This window comes from Numenius arquata, chromosome 7 (genome assembly GCF_964106895.1).
Source record: "Numenius arquata chromosome 7, bNumArq3.hap1.1, whole genome shotgun sequence".
Lineage (NCBI taxonomy): Eukaryota > Metazoa > Chordata > Aves > Charadriiformes > Scolopacidae > Numenius > Numenius arquata.
In genome coordinates, this window is record NC_133582.1 from 44,750,215 (window position 1) to 44,762,582 (window position 12,368).

General features: G+C 38.8%; 1 protein-coding gene across 2 annotated transcripts in view; it reads left to right on the plus strand.

Annotated features, from left to right (window-relative positions):
• The window catches only part of OSBPL10 (oxysterol binding protein like 10), a 109,313-nt gene that overhangs the window by 50,904 nt on the left and 46,041 nt on the right, over nt 1–12,368 (plus strand). For both annotated transcript variants that reach the window (XM_074151039.1, XM_074151040.1), the window contains one exon: nt 10,593–10,803. In XM_074151039.1, the coding sequence (XP_074007140.1) occupies nt 10,593–10,803 (211 nt within the window). The remainder of the gene's footprint in view (nt 1–10,592; nt 10,804–12,368) is intronic.

The following is a 12,368-nucleotide window of genomic DNA, read 5'->3' on the forward strand; positions in this document are numbered from 1 at the left end:
CTTCATAGCAAACCCTGAATGCGACAAGGTACATTTACCTTCTTTAGCTCTATTTATAATGCAAATTACTGCTTCCAAGATACATGGGCTATTTTGTTAACCCCCACTTAAATGCTATTTTTATTAAATTAAGTAGAAGATATTTTTGAATGTTCTCAGTGTTAATCTGTGACAGTGTAATATTAGGTGGCTAGCCAAGTTTCAGATATTAAGTACAGAAAGTACTTGCATAAGTGCCCTCAAGGAGAAAGTAACCGTAGAAGTGCCTTATATATTTTAAGCATACCATTCAGTTTACATTATTATACAGATTTATTGAGGGACTTACTATAATCTTCAGCTCCTTGTGTAACACCCAAAGTGCTGCATGCTACACTGTGAAATACAGGAAGCATTTTGATTTTACAACAAATGGGAATAATAAACATTATAACATTCATTAGTTATTTAACAAAGACCTGCTCTCTAGCAGCTGTTGCTGTGTTCTTATTGTGATCTCCATCTCTTATGCTTGGCTTGCAGGTTTTGAATGCTTTAGAAACTTTGTGTGCATTACACAGATGCTTTTAAGCAGCTGCTTACCTGCTTCTCATTTGCAATTCTGATTTCTGATAATATGCTTTTAAAATATGGCTAATAACATGGTGGCTAGCAACACTTCGTCCAACAAGCTAAACTGAACTGTATCTGCCTGAATTTGACATATACTTTGAAGTAGCTTCGTATTATAGCTAGTAGGTGTATGCCTATAATTGATTAATTATTTTTAATTTTTATTGTGGTCCATGCATTTGTCTCATGCTCAAGGAAACGTAGTCTTATGTTCTTGCACATACTGCTCAGCACGTTCTTCTGATGATACCTACTGTGTTCTGGGATGAGTGCTTGCAGCTTTTCTCAGAGATCCCCAGTTACCTAATCACAGTGTTATTAATAGGTTTAGGCTGGCAAACACAAAACATATGAATTGTATAGATGCAGTTCTGCCATATTACAGTATGTCATAAATTGGCTACTCAAAATCATGGTAGTGTATGTTGAATCATTTCGTTGCTGTGAAGTTAACAACTTAAACCAGTTGACAGTCAGCTTTGGGACATGGGGTGAAGTGAAAGGGGTGGACTTGGAATGCTTTGTCACAAGTTGTAGGGGTACACTTTATTCAAGGCTCAGGAGTGACAAGATTAGATAGCCTTGATAGCGAGAGTTCACTTGCTTTTCAGAAAACTTGTGGTGAATAGACTGTAAGATGGGGAAGTAATATCTACTTTGATAAAAACTGAAGGTCATTCCAGTGTATACTGCACACCAGTGAGTTGTTAAAATGACAGAAATAAAATTTTATGTTATGCTTGGACACTACAAGCTAGGTGGCTAACTGGGGGAGGGGTGAAAGGAAGTATAAGCAGTGTTGGGAAAGAGAAGCAGCACTGGAAGAGTCCAACAGAAATTTGGGTAAGTGCTATATGGGATATTGGACTACTCTGAACAGCCATATATGTGTTTATGTATTCCCTGGTGGAATGAAATAATTAAAAAAAAAAATAAATTAAAAAAAGATTCAGTGATGTTTTCTAGCACCATGTGTTCTGAGAGACCTCCTCATGCTTGAAGCTACGCATGCTGAAATGTGTAATTTATGTTCCAGTGCAACATGACCTTTTCTCTTCTGAAGATTGATTTCACTCAAAGTACAAAACCCTGGTTTTATCAGTAGTGTGCTATATTGTGGTAAACTAATAGAATTTTCCTGTGATGATGTTGACTTAATGACTAGCAGCAACCTTTTAGGTGCTCTTTTGAATGCTTAAAATTCACAAATTGGCCTTAATTGCTGATAATTAAAATACGCTTTCCGGCTCTGTGCTATAGCTATTAACTTCACCAAAGTGATCCTTCTGAAAGGTGAGCTGCTACTCAGAAGTAACCCATAGAGTAACATCTGCTTATGAGCAACGTTTAATCACTAAAACTAATGCCTTTCCTTGCAGATTTTGAGGTAATGTTTATAGTAAAATTGCATAAGAAGAATTTCCCGCAAGGTGTTTTTTTTTATAGGCTGTGTTCTCAGCGCTGCATTCTGTGGTTTAAAACCCAGCTGCGTGCTTCCTGCTTGGCTAGATGGCAGCCAGTTCCCGTCCAAGATTTACTTAAACTTGCAAGCTCCTTCCTTTTGCGTCTCTAGTTTTTGGTTCTGGATCACTGGAAGCAACTTGGGGTGAGGGAAACAATCTTGGCAGCCACTGTCTGCTTTTTCTCTCCCCTCCCCTCCAGATCACCTCTTCAGATCTTAAGCAGCAAGAAGAGATTCTTAGAATAACTAGCAAATTTTGGGAGGATGACAGGAAAAGCTTTTTTTTGTTTTCTTGTTTCCCCCCATCTATAAAATATGAAGCCATTCAAAGGAAGCTGAATACCTCAGGGTATTGATTAAGATTAAAAGCATTTTCTAGTTTAGAAAATCCGAGATTGTCTGGTAAGATTTGAATGTTTTTTCCTGGTCCATCTCAAAGGACACAAGGAGTCTTTCCTGTAACTTCTCTTACCCCCTTCTCCCCCCCCCAGTTTCCTTTCTGTCACTCACTAACTCATTTCTCAGGTGAGAAGGACAGATTGACTACGGAAAGCATGAATTTAACGTTAAGTCCCGTTAAGGACTTAAGGTTAACCTTTATTACCACATAAAGAAGCGTGATAAGGAGGTGGCAAAGGGAAGCATCTGATTTGTTTTGGCCTGAAGTAGGTGAGTTGTTTTGCTGAGATTTCTGGAGGCGTTCTCAGGGATCCTGCCAGAACTGCTAGTTCCTCTTTACTAATTACCGTATGTTTTGCAAGAGCTGTGAACCTCTCTGGTGTTCCTCTGCCCAATGTAAGAAACGGAGTTCCATAGAAACTCACAGTGGACAGTCAGGTTCTCCTTGGGAGTGTTTTGCATCCAAACAGTGTCTGCATAAAAGTCCCAGAGAACATTGACAGTTACAGATATCATGCGCTCTTCGGTATTTGAAGATAGATCTGTTAAGTATATCCTGTCTTTTATTCTTCTGAACAGAGAGATGCTTTTGTAAAAAAGGTCAGCTCCTTTTCTTGCTGATCTGCTTGTTATAAAGCATTGAAGGAAAAGGAGGAGCTTCCTCTGTACACCTGAGTTTCAACAGACTGAGAATTTCTTGGGAAGGTAGATTACTTTTCCTCCTTTGGTACTGTAAGGAATGTTTAAGGCTTCCAGACCCATCAACAAAAAAGACCCTTCTCCCCTTTTTCCTCCCTCCCCCGGATCCAACAACCTTATCAGCTAAAGCAATAGTATGCAGATCTACAAAATACATAGTCTGATTATTGTAGCTGTGCAACTAACAGCAAGGGAGCTTGGAGGTGTGACTAATAAACTACTGGATGGTAGACCAATAAGTGAGAAGTCTGTAGTCCATCAAATGATTAATGAGTGTTGTCTTCACAAAATAGAATGATACTATGTTGTAAGATATGCAGCAAGTGTCCAAGTTACAGAATTTAAAAATATAAAATAGGAATTGAATGTGTAAAGAGTGGAGCATAGGATCACATCTAGTATATGAATAAATTAAGTAACCAATTTAAAAAGTGCATGACAGGAGGCAGTAAGTAACAGCCACTCCCTGGAGTGTAAATCCTGTACTGAGGTCCCTGGAGACCTTGTAGCCCCTGAGATGCTGATGGCGACCAGTGGAACAGCAGCAGTGTCAATGGAAGCAGCAGATTGGAAAGAGGAGCTAAGAACAGGAGACAACTGAGCCAGGCTGCCTCCTCCACACCTCGTTTTCTCCTGGTTGTCTTAGACTTGGCTTTTAGAATCAGTTGATGATTGACGTTTGCTCTCTGTTCTGTAAGGTTTTCCTCACAAGGAACCATCCTGTGGAGCTTGCGATGAGAAGGCTGAGCAAAAAAAAAGCCAAAACAAAACCCTAAAGGAGATAATGTTTTGTTAGCTGAGACAATGAAGATATGTAGCAACTGGTTTTTCAGTTGTTCCCTTAACAGAGATTATGTGGATTCCTGGCTAGGGAAAAGAGAACAAAATAGTGGATGGGAGGGGAGGGGAGCTTGTTTTCATTCTCCTCCGAGAGAAGAAATAGAATTGTGAAAGCAGAGACAAGGACTGAAAAGAAAAAAAAATGTGCCCTGGTGATTAGCTGCCATCCTGCTTGTCAGAGGTATAGTTCTGTTTGTTCTGTCACTTTTTGTGTCTCTGTCTGCAAATTACATGCCAAGTGAAAATTAACTTGCTCCTTTGAAGCTTCATTGATAGGATGTATGTGTCTAAGCCTTAATAACTATTATATAACAAGTCATTCCAATTTTACTGTTCATTGTTTGCTTCTTTAAAATAATTGAGGTCAAGCTGGCTGCTACCCGCAGGTGACAATAATGGAGAACTATGTGCTTATTCTCTGTAATGGGAAGGAAGCAGTAATCAAGAAAGGACAATTGATATGGATGTCATTATCCAGTTCCATCATTCCAAGATGCTTTCAGAATATCTCACTTAGTGTTCTAGGATCCTTTCTTAAAATATTTTTTACTCATTAGCATAATAATGTTCACAGAGGCTACTGTGGGTCTTCATCCAGATTGAAGCTTTATGGATAGAATTCCTTTGTGTTTGCAGCTCAAGGAGGTTCTTTCTAGTCAAAAGCTCAGATTTTATTGTAAGCCAAGTGTACAGATATGCTATTTGTGGGACTTAAGCATGTTTGTGGTCACCTGGTCTTGTACTGTTTCTGCACTAGACACTTTTAAAGCTGAAATGCAAAACTCTCTTTAAGAGCTTTGTGTTATATATTGCAGTACTTCTAGCAGCAACCCCTGTGTACAGCTCTTTCACTTTACTTGCATATTAAACTGCCTTCCTAGCTTGTGTGCTATTGATGGAATCCCATTGAAAGATCTATGGATGTGACTTTACTGAAGAGAAGAGAGAAGTCTGTAAATCTTTATCAGACAATTTCTTTTGTCAAGTAGTAAGATGCACATAGCAAGTGACCTTGAGTAGTTTGAGAACGCTTTTCAGAAGTTAAGCCAAGAGAAAAGTTCTCTTGCTCTGCAGTGGTTAGGTATAAATGCTTAACTCAAAAAATAGATTAAATTGGGAAAAAAAAATTATCACTTCTCCAACTTCTCAGTTGGAGGGGTATCCCTTTTGAGCTGGTGATTTTCAGCTGGAGCTGAAAAACAGTGTTTGAGATAGTCTTTTTTTGCATGTGTTTACACTCTTTCCTGGGGAAAGTTTCATGGAAATACTAAAAGGGAATTGTGAACTTGAGCTAAATTGGTAGCTAGTGTGTCAAATTAATGACTGGTATGATTGCTTTAGTGACATTAGAGTTCCAGGTATCTATATCTTACATTTTGATACACACTTGGTACATATATATATATTAAAAATACTTCTACATATATTGGTTGTCTGTTCCAACTTTTAATTTTTACAGTAGGACAGTTTCTGTTGGTGAAATACAGGTTAAGATTGCAAGAGGAGTCCTTGCTCAAGGTTGGAATGGATGACTATGTTAGGTTTACATGGCAACCAAATGTATCTGGTTTACAATTACTTAGAAGGTTTTTATTTTTTGTGGGTGGACTTTCTCCTCTTCTGTCACTCATCTGCTCTTGCTTTTAAGAAAAGCAGTGTTTTATATTAAAGAAAAGAAAAACCCAAACCCCTGTGATATTATGCTTATTTAACAGGGAGAACCAAGGTCCTGACTCATATCACAACTTATTCTAGGGTGGTTTGAAAAACTGGTCTCTCCTCGTGCCCCTTCGCAGTGTCTTCTGAAGTGTTTTCCTTTTAGTGTTGTTGTCTAAAAGCAAGGAACTAATATTTCAAGAAAGTGTATATGTGTGTGTGATAGAGAGATTATGTTTTCATATAATACTTTATTTAAAAAAAAAAAAAAAAACACAACAAAACAGAACAAACCAACCAACCTACTAAACAAACAAAAAAATGACCCCAAAAGTGAAGCAGCAAACTGGCTATTTCCCAGCCTTTGAAGGCAGTAAACTTCTCAGAAGGGCAACTTGACTTAGAGCTGGTAAGGAAGTGATCCGTGTTGCATTTCTGTTACTATTCAAATGTCTAAAGCTTTTCCCACACACACAAAAAAACCCCCCAACCTCTTTATTTTTACAGATGCTCTGTTTTTCATATAAGCACTGCGTTGTTTATTTTCCCATGTTTTTAATAATTGCTTTTGACTTGCATGCAGTCAGTAATGGAAAGGATTTAAAAATAAAAATCACTGCATTAAATCTTTCAAAGGAATTGCCTAGGGATAAGTAGGCAGACGATGTGCTGCTAGTGGTGGTGCACAGAGAATACTACAGTAGAGAAAAAGAGTTGTTAACTGATGGAGCCGAATGTCCCCTTGATGAATTATTTCTAGCGCATCACAGAGGAGCTTGACAATACAGAATTTCTGTGGATTCTCAGTGCTAACAGAATATTTTCCTTTTTCTCTGGAGTGTTTTGGATTTTTCCATACACATGGGTAGGTGTATCTTAATACCTACTTTGAAAGGATTCAATGTGTGTGAAGATCAGTACCAGAAGAGGAAAATGCTATACGATTGTGCCTGTTGAGGTCTGAAGAGTCTTCCTCAGGTTTTATATTCCAAAAGAAGGGTAGGAAGATCTGAAGTAGTTAAGTCGTTATGTAGAAAGAGAGGATTTGTGACACTATTTTCTTGACCAGCTCCACACGGCCTGTATGACAAAGGGAGAGTGTCTGCTTGTCCTTTGAGGTAGTACGGCTGATGTCACTCTTCCTTTGCTTCAAGTAGCTTGAAATCACTGTGTCTTGGGAGATGCCCCTGAGACAGCTATGGATCAGGCAGTTTTGTAGATGGCTTAAAGCTGGTGTTTGCTTTAGGTTGTTGTGATATGCTGTTAGTTAGGTGAAACCAGTAATTCTAGAAATAAAGATGTTCTGATTATCATAATACCTGTCTGGGCTGGACAAACAGACTTAGGCCTCTTAGTCCTGGAGTCTGGATAACAAAAGCATTTCCACTGTAAATAAAATCATGTCAAAAGCAGTCATATGCTTTTCCATTTAGGTATGGCTGTTGAGTTTTCTTCCTCTGAAGTTTCTATTTATCTTTGTTTTCAGGTGGGAGGAAAAAATCTTTAACAGAGAGTTTATTATTATACTTAATAATTGGGAATCTCTTGCTCTCTTTCTAGTTTCAGAAACAAATTGAAGTCTTAAATGAAAAATGACATTCAGGTTTTATAAGATGATTTCTCTGCATGGGAAAGATTAATACATCATACATTTTAACAGAATACTGAATTACTGTAACTTTTTCTTTTAGCAGAGAAAGTAGCACTTCAATTTTTCATTATTATTTCTTAAATTAATTTTTAGCAGCTAATTTTAGCTCATTTACTGGATCGAAGAATTCGAAAGAGGTTCTTTCTTCTTCTTATGTGTGAAATACATTTCTTTGCAATCCTAGGGCATCTCATAGCTTTTTCTGCCCATCTTTCATGTGTTGTGGGAGTGACCCCAAGAACAGAGACATTTCTACTTACCCATTTGTTTGGGATCTTGCCAGGTAATTGTTTGTTCCTGTACATCATGGTTGGCGGTGTGTTCACAACAGGAAGATCCAGGAGGTGCAATTCCAGCTGTGAAGAAGTAGTTAGCAGTTGCTATGGCTGGGATAAGTAGGGAAAGCAATCACGCAGGATTTTAAGATTAGCCTGGGAGCGGAGGAAGAAGGCAGCAACAGCAGCTGTGAATTGGCTGTTTTGGAGCAAGCAGTAGAGAGGAGATAACCTACTGAGGAAAACATCAGAGATGATTCCCATTGCAATCGGTCTTCTGTGACTGGTTGGTAGGTTTCTTTAAGGGTAGTGTTATTCAGAAGAACTTTATTGGGTTTGCATGGCAAGGTTTTTCTAGTGAGGAGGCTACAAGGGTGGCTTCTGTGAGAAGCTGCTAGAAACTCCCCCCATATCCAATAAAGCCAATGCCAGCCGTCTCCAAGATGGACCTGCCGCTGGCCAAGGCCGAGCTCATCAGGGGACAGTGGTAGCACCTCCGTGATAACAAATTTAAGAAGGGGAAAAAAACGCCGTATAACAGCGGCCAGAGAGACGAGTGAGAATATGTGAGAGAAACAACTCTGCAGACACCAAGGTCAGTGAAGAAGGAGGAGGTGCTCCAGGTGCTGGAGCAGAGATTGCCCTGTAGCCCGTGGTGAAGACCATGGTGAGACAGGCTGTTCCCCTGCAGCCCATGGAGGTTAACAGTGGAACGGAGATCCACCTGCAGCCCATGGAGGACCCCGTGCTGGACCAGGTGGACATGTCCAAAGGAGGCTGTGATCCCAAGGAGGGCCTGGGCTGGAGCAGGCTCCTGGCAGGATCTGTGACCCTGTGGAGGGAGGAGCTGATGCTGGAGCAGGTTTGGGATCAGAACTAGTTACCCTGTGTGGGTATAGTCCAGCACTAGTCTCCCGTGCTGGAATAGTCTATTCCTGAAGGACTGCAGCCTGTGGAAAGGAGCCAGGCTGGAGCAGTTTGTGAAGAACTGCAGCCATGGGGAAGGGCCCACATTGGAGAAGTTTGTGGAGGACTGATTTTATTTAAATGTCTCCTAATCTAGGAAGAATATAGTTTTGTGGTAGGTGATAACTGCAAACATTCAGTTAATTTTCCAGATGTTTCCCGAGTGTTGTGGTCAGTTTATCTTATGCTTCTGTCTTAGCTGCAGAAAAATATAGTTGTGCTTTATTAATGGGGAGGGAAAAATGGAAATGTTTGAAGTTTTCGAATTTTTATTTTGGATTTTATTTCCTATGGAAGCAAATCTTTGGAAATATAAGTGCTTCACACCAGAAAAAAAAAAAAGGGAAAAGGAAGGTAGGAAAAATAGTCACTTAGAAATTAAAATAGAACATTTCTGTCGCAGTGAAGCATGAAAACATCAGGTTTTCAACTTCACATTCATATTCATGTTGGGAAAAGGAGGGAAGCAGTTTTCCATACAATTATATTGTGCAGTCTTACAGGGAGAAGGTGATCATTTTTATCCTAGCCGTTCCTTCAGTTGCCTCCCTGAGCTCTTTTCCTGAGGGAGGAGTATTTGCATGAGTGTGTGTTCTGTGGTGCTCTTGTTTTTGTTCTAGCTTTGAAGCAACCCTCTGTCTGTGCTGTGGAGCTCAGTTACACGGTGTGTGGCTTCTCAAAGCAGAGCACTGCCTGGGGTTTTAGCGGTTCCCTAAAGCTCGTGTCGTGGGGGTCTGTGTCACCTTCTGACTGATCTTGTTTTCTGTCAAAGGGAATTAAAATTGACTGTGGCTTCTACTGAAGCTTTGACCTCTGTTTTAAATGTTGATTGTTAAAATGTCATTATAGTAACCTTCAGCAAGGCATTTAGTTAAAAGTTCCTTACGAACCTTGCAACAACAGCTTTTTGCTTCATTCTAAACTTGTTTGCAAGGACGGTTATTTGCATTTTTGAGTTCAGTTTCCTTTCTTGCTTTTCAGTGCACTCAGCCTATACTTTTTTAATCAGTTTATTTACCACAGCATAGGGAGGCTATAGGAAGCACGCCATACTTTGAAAATATAATAATGATAATAAAAAAGTCATGGAGTTCATAATAATGCATTTTTACAGTGTAGTAGCTCAGACAAACAGAGCTTGAATCTTTGTTGCTTACAAAATCTTCAGGTGTTTTTCCTGAAAGCTTTGGATACCTCAAGTATGAACCTGTAAGTTTTTGCAATAAGATTTTTGCAAGGTAAGTGTAAGAAAAGAGGCTTGTTACGTGCATGTGTGATTTCCTATAGGCTGTAAAAATGGGGAGAGTAGTTTCAAACATCTATTTCTTTTGGCTTTAGGAAAGATTTTGGAAGCTTGCCAATTTGTTTAAAGAACAGCCCGCTCAAATAATGTTGTTTTTATCTGCTATACAAGCACGCATTTCATCTTCATCTGGATGGTCCAAATCTAGAAACAGATTAACTTTCTCCCTGACAGCTGGTATTCATATCTGATAGTAAATAAGTACTCTAAGTTGCATCCTATGCTAATGTATGTAAACTTACAAGTTACCTTTTTTTTGTAAAAACAAATCCTTACTGATGCTTGAGAAATGAAAAATGTCTGTTCTTAAACTGTGATTAGATATTTTATGTAGGAAAGAAGGAGAAGGGACAGTGTAGATTCCTTGTGTGTTCCAGATCACATATAAAGGAAAGGAAATCTAAGCCTAAATTACTAATGGAGAAGGAAGTAGAATTTTCATACTTTTCCTTATGAAGACTTTCAGAACATATGAGTCACGCTATTAAACCTACTATGAACCTACTATTTTAAGAGACGATTTTCTCTAACATAGTCTTGACATTTTTACAGGCCTTTGGTAGTCTCAAGCCCTTCGTTTTTGTAGGTAAGTATATGGTATATTTGGATCAGAACATTAACATCCATTTGTGGTAGTTCTTCACATTTAGTCACTATATCAACCCATAAGAATTTAACAGCTATAAAGTGATAGTTCCCATGACAGCAAATGTTTTTGGACCTTTACAGATCATGAGCCAAGTTGAGGGACAACAGAAGAATCTCGTACAAGCCATTGAAGCTCTCCCAAGTTCTGGCCCCCTTTCTGCCTTGGATCAGGACTTGCTGCTTTTAAAAGCTACCTCTGCTGCCACCCTGAGCTGCCTTGGAGAATGCCTGACTCTGTTACAGCAAAGCATGCATCAAGTGGGACAGCATCATAACAGGACACTATCATCAGGTGAGCATAAGCTCTCTTGGGTATTATTTTGTGTGCCTTGGGGTTTTTTATTATGATACTGAAGCAGACAAAAATAACTATTCCTCAGAGAGTAAATTGGGGTGAGCAGCTTGTAAGCTTCTATAGTCTTAGGTATCATAATTTTTTTTCTTTACCTTAAAAAAAGATGCAAAATCTATTGAAATCAGAAGACAGGAGGAAAAGAGATTGTCCTAAGTCTTCTCGGGGAAATCAGGTTCTGGAGACCAGCAAGATGAAAAAAAAAGTGGACATGGAGAACGGGTAGATAAGCCTATATTCTTAACGATAGCGCAGAACCTGCTTGGTTGTCTTGTTTTGCCTTTTTTTTTTTGTTGGTTTTTTTTTTTTTTTTTTAGATTGAAATCACAATACAGATCTGTTTGATCAAAATACATGTAATATTATGCAATGCTACGATGAAAAATCATATTTCTAGTTTTCTGCACGGAAGATGCTTCTGTGGCAGATTTATTCCAGTGTTTTTTTTCTTTTTTTTAGATCTAGAAAGAGTTCCCCATGCTGCTATTTTAAAAAAAAAAAAAAAAAACCAACAAAAAACTGTGGCAAATTTCTATGAGCCTAAAATACCAAACAGTGTGATTCTGCATTGAGCTCTGCAGGCATGAACCTCTCAGTCCCCACGTAGCTCAGTTTTTTTCACTTCACCCAGTTCTACATCTCTGTCCATAATGTCTCAAGTTGGACCTTTAGCGTTCTGAAAGGGTGGTCAGTGTTTTTCCATACACAAACTGCACTGCCTAGTAAAAGAGCAGGAGCAGGACTTCATATAAGAGGAACAGCAGCAGCAGAACTCTGGATACGGGGTGGCTTTTTATGCTTCAACAACATCCCCCCCAACCTGTCCTTACTTACAGTAGGTTTACTACAGGGCAGGATATACCCTGAGGGATGCTGAGACAGGTAGGAAGCCCTCTGAAGAATTCCCATTGTGGGGGGAATAGAAATGTGAGAGGGTCACCTGAGAAGTGGGCAAACAATGTAAAAAGAGTTCTTGGAAAAAAACAGTGTAAAAACTTTGATGCCTGTACTATGGTATATCACGACTTTCTGGCATCCAGATTCTGATATATTTCATAAAGGAATGTACATAAACAATCAATTTCCTTATTTTCTGTATTCTGGTTTTCTTGTAGAAAATGAAAAAAGACACTTGCACATATTTAAATGGTAATGATAAAGTGCATTTAATTGAATTCTTTGTTATAATTTAATTTCAAAAGAGAAAGGTTTGGAACAAAGATGAAAAGCATCCTTCAAAGAAAAGTCACTTTCTAGTTCCAAAGTCCCTGAAGGTTGTTTTTCATGTCCATGTGATCTAAGTGAACTGTCAGAGAGAGATGATTTGAACTGTACGTGTCCTTGAATCTGTGTCTGAATAATCTTCTGTTAAATCAGTGTCTGTATTTTGACTTGATAATGATTTTTGAGGATTTGTGCACAAGAACAGAGAAAAGCAAGCATAACACTAATAATTCTTGAAAGGGAATCCCATATTTTTTGAGGAAAAAAAAAAAAGTGGAAAG